This window comes from Lygodium microphyllum, chromosome 29 (assembly GCF_053477565.2).
Source record: "Lygodium microphyllum isolate KBCC chromosome 29, Lygodium_microphyllum_v1.1.10, whole genome shotgun sequence".
NCBI classification, from domain to species: Eukaryota; Viridiplantae; Streptophyta; class Polypodiopsida; order Schizaeales; family Lygodiaceae; genus Lygodium; species Lygodium microphyllum.
In genome coordinates, this window is record NC_141163.1 from 123662423 (window position 1) to 123674808 (window position 12386).

General features: G+C 45.1%; 1 protein-coding gene across 3 annotated transcripts in view; it reads left to right on the plus strand.

Annotated features, from left to right (window-relative positions):
• Positions 1–38: 38 nt before the first annotated feature.
• Positions 39–12386, plus strand: part of LOC148011105 (Nitrilase/cyanide hydratase and apolipoprotein N-acyltransferase family protein) — a 140195-nt gene continuing 127847 nt past the window's right edge. Inside the window, exon 1 of one of the 3 annotated variants that reach the window (XM_087671130.1) lies at positions 39–329. In XM_087671130.1, coding sequence (XP_087527256.1) covers positions 99–329 — 231 coding nt within the window. In that variant the 5' untranslated portion in view covers positions 39–98. Of the gene's footprint in view, positions 330–995; positions 1021–12386 lie in introns of those variants that run through there. The other 2 variants (XM_087671131.1, XM_087671132.1) reach the window with 2 other exon arrangements.

The following is a 12386-nucleotide window of genomic DNA, read 5'->3' on the forward strand; positions in this document are numbered from 1 at the left end:
TAAATAGAGTAGATATGCAGCGAGTTGAATTGAATCGATAGAATCGTCCTGCCTGTATATGGGTCCGGCCAAAAATAAATGAGTGACGTCTCCATGTAATGGCCTTATTCCGTCAGCCGGGGAAGCTCGCAGGAGCAATATTCTCATCCTCAGCTGTTTCTCGCGTCACCAGCAAGGCACAGTGTTGTATGATCAAGGCTATGGCCACCTCTTCTTCTTCTTCTGTCGTTACTCCATCAAAGAGACCTACTGTAAGAGTAGCTGCAGCCCAAATGACGTCCACAAATGATATCCACTCCAACTTTCAGACATGTTCACGCCTTGTCCAGGTATATCGCAAAGACTACCACAAGTTGATTGCTTCCCCTTCTGATGGCCTGCCGATTTAACATGTGTTAGTTGCCACTCGGTCAACCTCACAGTATAGATAATACTCCTCAGCACAATAAATTTTTAGACATTTCCCATGTGTGAAATAGAGCTATTTTCCCTTGTTCGTCCCTCGCAATATAGGCAATGCTCTTCAGCATAATAAATTTTAGACGTTTTCCCATGTGTGTGATAAGGGGCTTTCCCCCCCTTGTTCTTTCTGTTTGGGAGGGGTCGCATACCTAGCTAGGTGTGGCTGGGGTAGGTGGCCAGCCCCTTTTCCCATATGTAAAAAGGGGCTTAGGAATGGGGTAGAGAGTATTGTTAGAGATCACAGTCAGTACAGTGGCAGCAGTGCAGTCGGACTGCCACGGACTGCCACGTGGCAGTCCGACCTGTGCAGGCAGTCGTTGCAGCCGACAGGATATTTTCTGCGCCTTGTTTTTGTCGAGATTCTGGCTATAAATAGCCGACATCTCCAGCAGTCTCCTTCACCTCTCTGCTCGCAGATTACAGACCGGTGACACGCACAAATTCCGTCTCTGTTCGCAGATTTTAGACAGGAGACAGTGCAGATTGCAGCGGACTTCGAGGTGAACAGCAGGTTGTATCGTCGAGGTGGAGACACGCAGTCCAGCGCAATGCGCCCGTGTATATATCTGCATATCTTTGTATTCAGTACGCTTTATACAGCATATCTTCATCTTCCACTGTCTCTTTCTCTCTCTTCTCTCTCTGCGTTCTCTCTCTCAGTCCTACGCTTCCGCACCGCTGCACTCTGACATGGTATCAAAGCAGTGTTAGAGGGCTGACTGAGCGCATAATCAACCTGAAGAGGAGTTTCTATCGCAACACAAATTTGCGTTTTTTGCGTTTAAGAGCAGATAGGAGGGCTGCGTCTTGGAACAAGGCTGAAGCGAGTGTGGGCGCACAGGAAATGAGTCCAGGTGGTGGATTTGCTGCTGTTTATTGCTGTTTGACGCGGAGGAAGTTTGAGTTTTCAGCCTACAAGTGCAAGTTTTACTTTTTTATCGCCTCCGGCGGGTAAAGAAGTTTCAGGACACGGAAGAGCCTTAGCAGGCTGAGTTTCACAGTCAGAGGGGGCTGCTTTGCGTTTGTAAAGGCATTACAAGTGAAGATATCTACAGAGATAGACTTGGAGTTCCAGTCGATTATGGACCGGAAGGTACCTGTCTTACCGGTTCTTCTTATAGATCAGAAGCTTGACGGCGACAACTATCGCATTTGGCGTGTCATGGTGTTGGCCATCCTTGAGTCCTATGATTTGGCGGAGCTTGTACAGGAGGAGATCGACCAGCCCTCGGTAAGAGATGAGTCCAAACTCTCTTCCGATGCTCGTGCGGAGTTGGCCCAGGCTCATTGGGACAAACTGAATGCCAGGATTCGTTCCTTTCTCTTTCTATCATGTACTACAGCCGTAATCGCTCACATCGAGCACTTGACGATGGCTCGGGAGACATGGCTGGAGCTTGATTAGATGTACAATCGGATGATCCTTATGAAGCGGGTTTCTTTGGAGGTACAGATGCGGATCTTGTCCGTAAACAAGTCTTCTTCGCTGTGGGAGCACATTAACAAGCTCAGGCAGCTTCAGATGCAGGTTCAGAATGCGGGGAAGCCGATTTCCTCCGAAGACATGGCGATCACACTTTTGTCCCAGTTGCTGCCACGATTCGGTACATTCTACTCTGCCCTTATTGCTTCGGAGCGAGAGTCTACTTTTCGGTGGGAAGAGTTGGTTCCTATGGTCTTGGACCAAGAGGAACAGTTAAAGAGATAGAATGCTTCCAAGTCGGAGGCGCTGACAGGTCAAGCCTCTCAGAAGAAGGGGAAGGACCAAAAGAAGAAGAAGGGTGGTAACAAGTCCAAGAAGGACAAGGAGAATGACAAGGACAAAGACTCCACATGCCATATTTGTGGAAAGACTGGCCATTGGAAGAAGGATTGCCCTGACAAAGACAAGAAGGACACCAAGGATTCTGAAGCGGTGGCTGCACCCTCATCAGCTGCATTTCTTCATCTAGCTGTCATTGAGGACGCTTCACCGAATGCTTTTGATACTGCGATGACGGCTTCCCAGGCTCGAGAGTGGATCGTTGATAGTGGTGCCTCCCGGCACATGAATCCTTCATCAGATGGTGTTGTCCAGTTGCGACCCTCGCGCGGACAGATTCTCATTGGAGATAGCTTTTCAGTATCTATTGCAGGTCGGGGTAAGATGCAGCTCATTCCAGATGGACGAGGTGGTACCCATACCTCAGAGGTTTTGCATGTACCAGGCTTAGGGTACCATCTCCTGTCAGTTTATAAGATTTGCTCCCTTGGCCTTTTGGTGGAGTTTGACAGTACTACGGGTCGAGTCCTTGATCGTGGATCGAGGAAGGTTCTATCATCCGGATATGAGGAGAACGGCATTTATAAATTAAAGTCTTCCACCGCTCTCTCTACTCTTCTTCTTACCTCTCAGTCACAGTCAAAGTTATGGCATGCTCGGTTTGGTCACCTCAACTATGGTTATCTTCGGAGGGCGTCACGTGGACAGCTTGTTCGAGGGTTGCCGAATATAGTGGTGAGCCAGCAGCCATGTGTCTCCTGCATTCGGGGGAAGCAGTATAGGGATGCCATTCCCCATACAGCTTCATGGCGGTCTACTTCACCGATGGAGCTTGTATCTACGGATCTATGTGGCCCTATGAGGAATGAGTCCTTGCGTGGAAGCTCATACTTCATGCTGATCGTAGATAACTACAGCAGGATGACATGGGCCTATTTTTTGGCATTAAAGTCAAAAGCTTTCTCACACTTCAAGGATTGGCTTCTCTTTGAGGAGAACCGATCGGGCCGGAAGTTGAAGACCTTGCGATCCAACAAGGGCGGTGAATTTGTTTCTAATGAGTTTGCTTGGTTTTGTGCAGATAAAGGAATTCACCAAGAGTTTGCCAATATCAACACTCCTTAAGAAAATGGCATCCTTGAACGGAAGAACCGCAGTGTGATCGAGATGGCACGCACCATGATGGAGCACTGACAGACCCCTCAGGTTCTGTGGGCCAAGGCTGTGGCTACTGCCGTCCACATCCTTAATCGATCCCCTACTTCGGCCGTGGAAGGGATGACCCCTTTTGAGGCTTACTTTGGGACGAAGCCAGATGTTTCTTACTTTAGGGTCTTTGGGTGTGATGCCTATGTTCACATTCCCAAGGCTCACTGTGATAAATTTGACGCAGCTTTCCGAAGACAGGTATTTGTTGGCTACAGCTCCCAGTCCCAAGGCTATCGATTGTATAATCCCGTCAAGCGGGATGTGTACACTAGCCGCGATGTGCGGTTTGTGGAGGTTCCGGCCATATCAACGGGTGAGGAGTATCCCGTTCTTGGAGATCCAGGGGAAAGTTGGGCTCCTTCTACAGTTCCACTGGAGCCCGTGCCTTTTGATTATGATTCTGTTTCTGACAAGAGTCTATTGTTCCACTGGACACCCCTGTGGAGTTACCACTGGTGGATATTCCAGAGTCTTCTGTTGATGGAGAGAGACGAGGGGAGGTTTGGCCTCCTCGATGGGCCCGTGACATACTCTGTGATTCAGGGATCGAGGGGGTTCCTGAGGAGTGGGGACCGCAGGATGGTCCGCGGCGGTCACGGCGGCACCAGGCACATTCAACGGAGCTTGTATGCTCTAACTATTGTTTGATGACCCGTGTTATGCAGGGTCGAGAGCTCACCTCCGTGAAGGAGGCTTTACAGTCCGCACCATGGAAGAAAGCTATAGAAGCCGAGTTGGAGGCTATTGAGAGGAATGGCACTTGGTCACTCCTGCCCCGCCCCCCAAATAAGAAGGTGATTGGCATCAAGTGGGTCTTTAAGACTAAATACCTTAGCGATGGTTCTTTGGATAAGCACAAGGCTCGCCTTGTTGCTAAAGGTTTTGCACAGCGCCCAGGGATTGACTGTCATGATACTTTTGCCCCCACAGCTCGTATGGCAACCATTAGAGCTGTTCTTGCCTTGGCTGGCCATAGGAGATGGCTTGTTTACTAGTTGGATGTGAAGTCGGCCTTCCTCAATGGTGATTTGAAGGAGGAGATCTATGTTGAGCAGCCTCCTGGCTTTGGATCTTCAGATGGGAAAGTCTACAGGTTGAAGAAGGCCTTGTATGGCCTCAAGCAGGCTCTGCGTGCATGGAACGAGAAGATTGATTCGTTCCTCCGGTCTTAGTTGGGATATCGGCGTTCCAAGGCCTATCCGCAACTTTATGTTTACACTTCCGAGGATGGTTGTGTGCTTTTTGTCTTATATGTTGATGATTTGATTGTCACAGGTGATGATGCACAGCAGGTCCAAGAGATGAAGTCAACTTTACATCGGACGTTCGAGATGACGGACTTGGGTCTACTCCATTTCTTTTTGGGCCATGAGATTTATCAGTCTCAGAGGGGGATCTTCATCTCTCAATAGAGATATGTACAGGAGCTCTTGGTGTCTTTTGAGATGGAGGATTGTTGGGTCCTTTCTACTCCTATGGATCCGAACTGGAAGGCCACTTTCCATTCAGCTTCTCCTATGGCGGATGCTTCCCGCTATCATCAGTTGATTGGGTCCTTGATTTGGCTTCTCAACACTAGGGTTGATCTTTGTTTTGTTGTTGGGCTCTTGGCAGGGTTTATGAGTGAACCTAAGACGATGCATTGGCAGGCTGCTTAGAGGATACTTTGGTATTTGAGGGGGACGTCTGATTTAGGGATTCATTACCTTGCAGGGATAGATGGTTCAGATCTTGTACTTGCAGGTTGGAGCGACTCGGATTGGGCCGGTGATGTGGACCACAGGCGGTCTACTACAGGTTACTGTTTTACCTTGGGTGCAGGTGTTATCTCATGGAGTAGCAAGAAGCAGCCCACGGTAGCCCTTTCGTCTACTGAGGCGGAGTATCGGGCCGCGTCTTCCACCACATGTGAGGCTGTGTGGCTTCAGAGATTATTGGAGGAGCTTGGGTGCCCCCAGACTCATCCTACTTTGTTGCAATGTGACAATGAGAGTTGCATTGCCTTGGCACGGAACCCTATTTTTCATGCCCGGACGAAGCACATAGAGATACAGTACCACTTCATCAGAGAAAAGCTTTTGGATGAGACCATCACTGTGGAGTACTGCAAGACGGAGGACAATCTTGCGGATTTGTTTACGAAAGCACTTCCCCAGGCTCTACTTTGGAGACATTCCAGATCCCTCCGACTTCTGCCCTGCCCCGGCTCTGAGAGGGGGTGTTAGAGATCACAGCCAGTACAGTGGCAGCAGTGCAGTCGGACTGCCACGTGGCAGTCCGACCTGTGCAGGCCCGACAGGATATTTTCTGCGCCCTGTTTTTGTCCAGATTCTGGCTATAAATAGCCGACATCTCCAGCAGTCTCCTACACTTCTCTGCTCGCAGATTATAGATCGGTGACACGTGCAGATTCCGTCTTTGTTCACAGATTTCAGACAGGAGACAATGCAGACTGCAGCGGACTTCGAGGTGAACAGCAGGTTGCATCGTCGAGGTGGAGACATGCAGTCCAGCGCACTGCGCCTGTGTATATATCTGCATATCTTTGTATTCAGCACACTTTATACAGCAGATCTTCATCTTTCATTGTCTCTTTCTCTCTCTTCTCTCTTTGCATTCTCTCTCTCAATCCTACGCTTCCGCACCGCTGCACTCTGACAAGTATGAGTTGAAGAGTGTGTCATATTCTAACGGATCCTGAATTGCAGCAGACAGCCTTCAAAGAAGTCTAGCAGCAGCAAATGCAGCTTTGTAAAGGTTGGATCCATGTCAAAAGGAGTAGACAGGCAGCAAAACAGTAAATGCAGCCAGTTGAGGCGATGTGGCAGCCAGGTGACTGCTGTAAACAGCAAAACACAGGCTATAGGAGGGCGTGGCAGGGCTGGCGGCAGTAGACAGCAGAAAAATGCTGATCAGCTGATGACATGGCAGGTAGGTGGCAGCAAAACAGGTCAGAATGCAGGTTGTCGAGTGATTAGCAACTGTAAACACAGCAACCAGGCCATGGAAGCAGGCAAAAATCGGTCGCCAGTAGGAAAGAGGGCTGGATAGTAGGTGCCAGGTGTAGAACAGCAGTAGACAGCAACTCAAACTAAGATATCATTTGCAAATGGGGTGTGGACAATAGAGACAGATGCCAGCAATCTGCAAAATAGGATTGAGGTAGAGTGACGAGTAGCCTATCTATTTATAGATGGATGGGTCCTCCAAAATTAGGGTTTGGCATACGAGTCACAGACACTCTCTAGGAACACATTTCCTTTTTAATGGTAGTTTGGTAATTTAAGTTTTAGGGTTGTAATAAAGAGCTAATTAGTTTATAATGCATTTTTTAGCTCAACACCTCCTCTTAGGCCCAAAACTAGAACTAGAAAGGGTCAATTAAGATAGCCCCAACCCATGATTTTATTTACTCCAAGGTGTCCCACCCCAAAGTAGCCAAGGCATCGGGCAATTGATCACAAGGCATTGGGCAAAGGGTATAGAGGTGATGGTTATTTTACAAAGGGAGCCCAAGTGATTACCCTAGAGAGGTCAAGGCATTGGTTAAAGGGTGCTTGTCACTTGCCCAGTGGCGTACTAGGATCTCCAAAGGCGGATGGAACCACAATGGCCTTCTTTTGGTGAGTGTTTGATCGATTATTTTTGTCCTGTAAAGTAATCTATGCTGCGAGGAGAGAATGAAAGGGATGGTTAAACCCAACACACCACAAAATAGACAAGCTATCCTAACCACCCATGGATATTGATGAAGAAGAAAAAGATATGGGGAGCATGTAGAGAATGCAAGCAAGGTATTTGCCCTAGGAGATTGCCATGGGGATTTGTTGTGAATATAATGGATCCAACTGTTCTTTGACCGAAAAGGAATAAACGTGCATATGTGCATGTTAATAAGAACAAAATATAATGCATAGGGTAATGCAAAGGGTAATAAAAGATGTGTTGAGAAACCCTTCACTCTTCACCTGCAGTTTTGCGTTTTTGCGTTTAGAGTTTGCAGCTCTAAAAAGGGGTACCACCCGAGATTGATTGTGCCTATTTATAGGCTACTCTTTCATTCATTCCTTATGACTGATCCTTCAGTCCGTCACTTCACTCTCTCTTCGTTAGTCTTCTGACACTCTCTCTTCCATCATCTCTCTCCTCTCCTACCACAACCATCTCCACTTACTGGTTGGCGCCAACCTTTATCTCCAGTTGGCTGTGTTCATGGTGGTAGTGTGTTCCTCTTCAGCTGGCGTCCTTACTCCATTGTTGGCGATAGCATCTTTTGTGCTCCTACACCTTGCGTTTGGAGTCCACACTCTCTTGGCGTCAGCATCCACTCTATTTGGCATTATCCTCCACCTTTCTGGCGGCTCCACCTTTTTGCGTTTGGCTGCCAAGGAGGTTCCTCACCATCTGGCATCTCTCTCCAGCAAGCGTCACCTCATTAGAAGCAGTTGCACCTTGTGTTCTGAGAGAAGTGCATTGAGAAATGATTTCCGGCTTAAAGCATCTGCAATTACATTCTCTTTGCTTAGTCTATATTTGATCTCAAAATCATACTCTTGCAAGACTTTGATCCACCGACGTTGCCTCATATTTAGATCTGGTTGAGTGAAGATCCATTTAAGACTTTTGTCGGTTACCAGTGAGAATTTCTTCTCTAGTAGATAATGTCTCTATAACTTAAGAGCGTGGATAATTGCAAGTAATTCCAAGTCATGAGTAGCATAATTTCTCTTGTGAGTCTTTAATTTTTTGGAGGAATATGCTACTAGATGTCCTTCCTGCATGAGTACTCATCCCAAAGCAAGAAAGCTCGCATCGGTCACCACTTTGAATTCTTTGCTAAGATCGGGTAGTTTGAGGATCGCGGCTGTGACTAAACTTAGCTTGAGCCTGCCAAAGCTAGATTGTTCAACTTGGGTCCATTTAATGGCAACGTGCTTATTGAGTAGGTCGGTGAGGGGTGCTGCAATCAAGGCATAATTCTTGATAAAGACCCGATACCATCCTGTTAAACCCAAAAAGCTACGAACTTCGCTTACAGTGGTTGGAGGCGGCCAGCCTTGTACATTCTTGACCTTGGTCAAATCTACTGAAATTGCCTCTGTTGAAACTATAAATCCTAAATACTTGATTTGCTTCTTGAAGAATTCACACTTCTTCTTCTTAGCACATAGCTTATGAGACCGCATTGTCTCAAGAACCGTCCGTAGTTGTGACTCGTGACTTCCTTCATCCTTGGAATATGTTAAGATGTCGTTAAAGAATACAAGGATAAAATTATCAAGATAAGGTATTGTGACATTAAAAGTGATATTTAATGTCACATTAAGGTCATAAATATGGAATGTGACATTAAAAGTGACATTTAATGTCACATTAAGGTAAATCTAGGGGAACATGCACGAGAATGACCGTCCGGGCTCTTGGGCGCCTGAACGGGGTTAAGGGGAGCCTAGAGAGTAAGGGAGTCCAGGAATAGTAGGACTTCAGGAAGTTGACGGCTGGCAAAGGGATCCAGGCAGAGGGCCAGCACTTATCTAGGCGCGGCTGGGAGGAGAAAGGCTCGTGCTTTTCATCGTTTGGAGTTTTCTGACTCTCCGTCATCTATCATTGGTATCAGAGCCTATGTTTCAGATCGTTAATCGAACAGAAATACGTGAGGTTGTCAGTCGCCAGTCAGGCCGTCAGTCTTTGTAACGTCGCGTGAGTACCAGGCGACGGGCCGTGAAGAAAACGAGGGGGAGAAGCGCCACGTCACATCGCGTTTGTACCTGGCGCAGTGAAAACGCGACGGGCCGGGCCGTCGGAACGGGCCGTGAAGGAAAATAAAAAAGAAGTGCAGCGCCACGTCACATTAATGTGACATTCAATGTTACGGGCAGAAAAAGAAAAAGAAAAAAAACGTGGGTCGCGAGGACCAGGGTCGTGAGGACCAGATCAGGCGTGGAACTGCTAGCATCAGACGTGGGTCATAAAAAAAAAACGTGATTCTGTCACGATTACTGCTGACGGGTTAATGCGATTGCTCCTGAGACGGATATGACTGCGACTGCTGTGAGAGGGACAGAAGAATGTCAAATACGACTGAAGTCAGGAAATTGAATTTCCAGCATGATTACTTCACTGTTCTAATCCGGGAAGATACAATCTGTTTCTTACTCTTCGGATTTCTTTCCAAACCAGCAACCGCAGCCTGCCATTAAAAATCAGGGAAGTACTTTACTTGTATGCAAATTTCTTATTTTTGCTTTCCAATTCTAGTGTATTAATGGCAGAAAAAGGGAAAGAAAGGGTAATGGAAAGTTCTAGTTCCGGGGATCAACCTATGGTAGATCCCCATGAACCAGACATACAAGAAGAACAATGGGAAGAATTTTTTGCCACGTGAGAGCAATTCGATGATCTTATTGCTCGTGTGCAAACTCAGGGGGTTCAAATGGAATTTTTAACTCAAACACTTACTGAAATAAAATCTTAGTTAACTTTATTGTTGGAAAGAGATAAAAATAAAATAGAAACCTCGGATGTCCCATCTTTATCGAAAGATTTAGATGTGACCATGCGAGATTCTAAGGAACCCCAAACTTACCATAAATTGAGGGATAATCCAGTTCTAAAGGATATGAAACCACCTCAATTTTACGGGGAGGAAAAAGATAGGAATAAAGACACAATCTTTAATTTCCTCCAAAAATGGGAAGATTTACATAAATTGAAAAATACCCCACCACATCTCCAAGCACTGGAGGCTAGTTTAACTTTGGGGCCCAAAGCATATAAGTGGTGGCGAACTTTAAAGGAGGCGAATAAAATACCTGAAACTTGGGCTCAATTTGAATCCGTCTTTTTAAAAGAATTTCTTCCTGAAAATGAAATGAAACAAAATTGGGAAGATTGGGATTATGTCAGACAAAAGGGAAGACCCCTGCTGACATATCTGGAGGAATATCGTGAGATAATCCTCAAACTAGAAGGAATTGATGAATTCCAAAAAACAAGAGGATTCATTAGGGGACTGGACAAAGCCTGTAAAAAGGAAGTAAAACGGAGTTTACCTAAGACGCTTGAAGAGGGTACACTCACTAGTCTCACTGATACGGACCCCAAGTCTAAGGAATTGGAAACCTCAAAATTTGTGGGCAATTTTAAAAGAAAAATGCCATTTTTCAAGGGTAAAAAACAACCTTTTGAAAAGAAACCATATATGAGGCCAAAGTTAAGTCCTGATGACTTTGATAAGGCCAAAAAAGAAAAATTGTGTTTTAATTGCCTATCCCCTAACCATGCGGCTTGGAATTGCCCTCAAAAGAAAAAGGGGGAAGATAAAGGAAAAGATAAGGACAAGGGCAAGGGAAAAGAAAAACAAATCCATGTAGTGTAGACCTTAGAATTAAAGGGCCATGAAAAGTATAAATCTTTAGAGGTCTTGCACATGGATGTACAACATAAGTGTTGTATGTCAACTTCTATGTGGCAGCCTACTTTTGGACCACATGATTTACTTAGAGTACATGGATTGATAGCTGAAAAACGGGTTAGCGTCATGATTGATGACTCTGCCACACATAATTTTATAAATTATGCACTTGTCAAAAAATTGAAACTTCCCCAACAAAATAGTGAGCATCAATATGTTGTTCGTATGATGCAAGGCCAAGACAATAAAATATGGGATACAATGGTATCCAATTTGGAAATTGAGATTCAAGGATATAAAGATAAGCTTGATTTTCAAATAATGAACATGGAAAGAGCTGATATTGCTCTAGGGAGGGAGTGGCTATGGGGATTGGAACCATCCTTAAAACGTAGCTATCACCATAATACACTGGAATTTGAAAGGGATGGTAAGACTTTTGTCATTCAAGGTGAACATGAAGTATCTGATAATCCTTTGCTGTGTTCTACTGAAGTTCAGAAGCTGATAAAGAAGGAAGTTTGTGAGGTATATATGCTATGGTCTCTTCCTGTACAGAATACTTTTACTTTCTGTAATATTAAGCAATAATTTTCTTATGTTTGTGAATTGAATGTTAATAATGAATTGAACAGTTTGTTAGATGATTTTAAAGATGTGTTTCCTTCTGATTTACCAAGTGGCCTTCCACCTGATAGGGGTGAAATAAATCACCCAATTGATATAAATAAGGATACACACCCAATTTCGAAACCACCGTATAGGTTAAGTGAAACACAGCATCAAGAAGTTGAAAGACAAATTAAGAATTACCTGGATAAAGGATTTATTCAACCTAGTAATTCACCTTGGGCTTCACCAATTTTATTGGTAAAGAAAAAAGATGGTTCTATGCGACTTTGTGTTGACTATAGAGCACTTCATAAAATAACGGTGAAGAATAAATTTCCTATGCCTAGAATGGAAGATCTTTTTGATCAATTGCAAGGGGCAAAATTCTTCACAAAGATAGATTTAAGATCAGGCTATCACCAAATAAGAATTAAGGCACAAGATGTTTCCAAGACGGCATTTCGTACTAGATACGGGCATTATGATTTTTTGGTGATGCCTTTTGGCCTCACTAATGCACCAGCTACCTTTATGAAGCTGATGAATAGTGTTTTACGGCCCTATCTAGGACATTTTGTAGTAGTCTTCTTGGATGATATCTTGATCTTTAGCAAATCAAGAGAAGAACATTTGGAACACTTACAATTAGTATTCCAACTGTTAAGAACACATTCCCTTTATGCGAAGAAAACTAAATGTGACTTCTTTGCACAAGAGGTCAAATATCTAGGGCATATTATCTCGAAAGAGGGAATCAACATGGATCCAGAAAAAGTACGGACAATTATTGAATGGCCACCTCCAAGGAACCTGGAAGAGCTGCAGATCTTCCTAGGTTTATCTGGACTTTATCGTAGATTCATTCAAGATTATGCCAAAATAGCTGTTCCAATGACAGACCAACTTAAAGGGAAAGGGAAAAGTTTT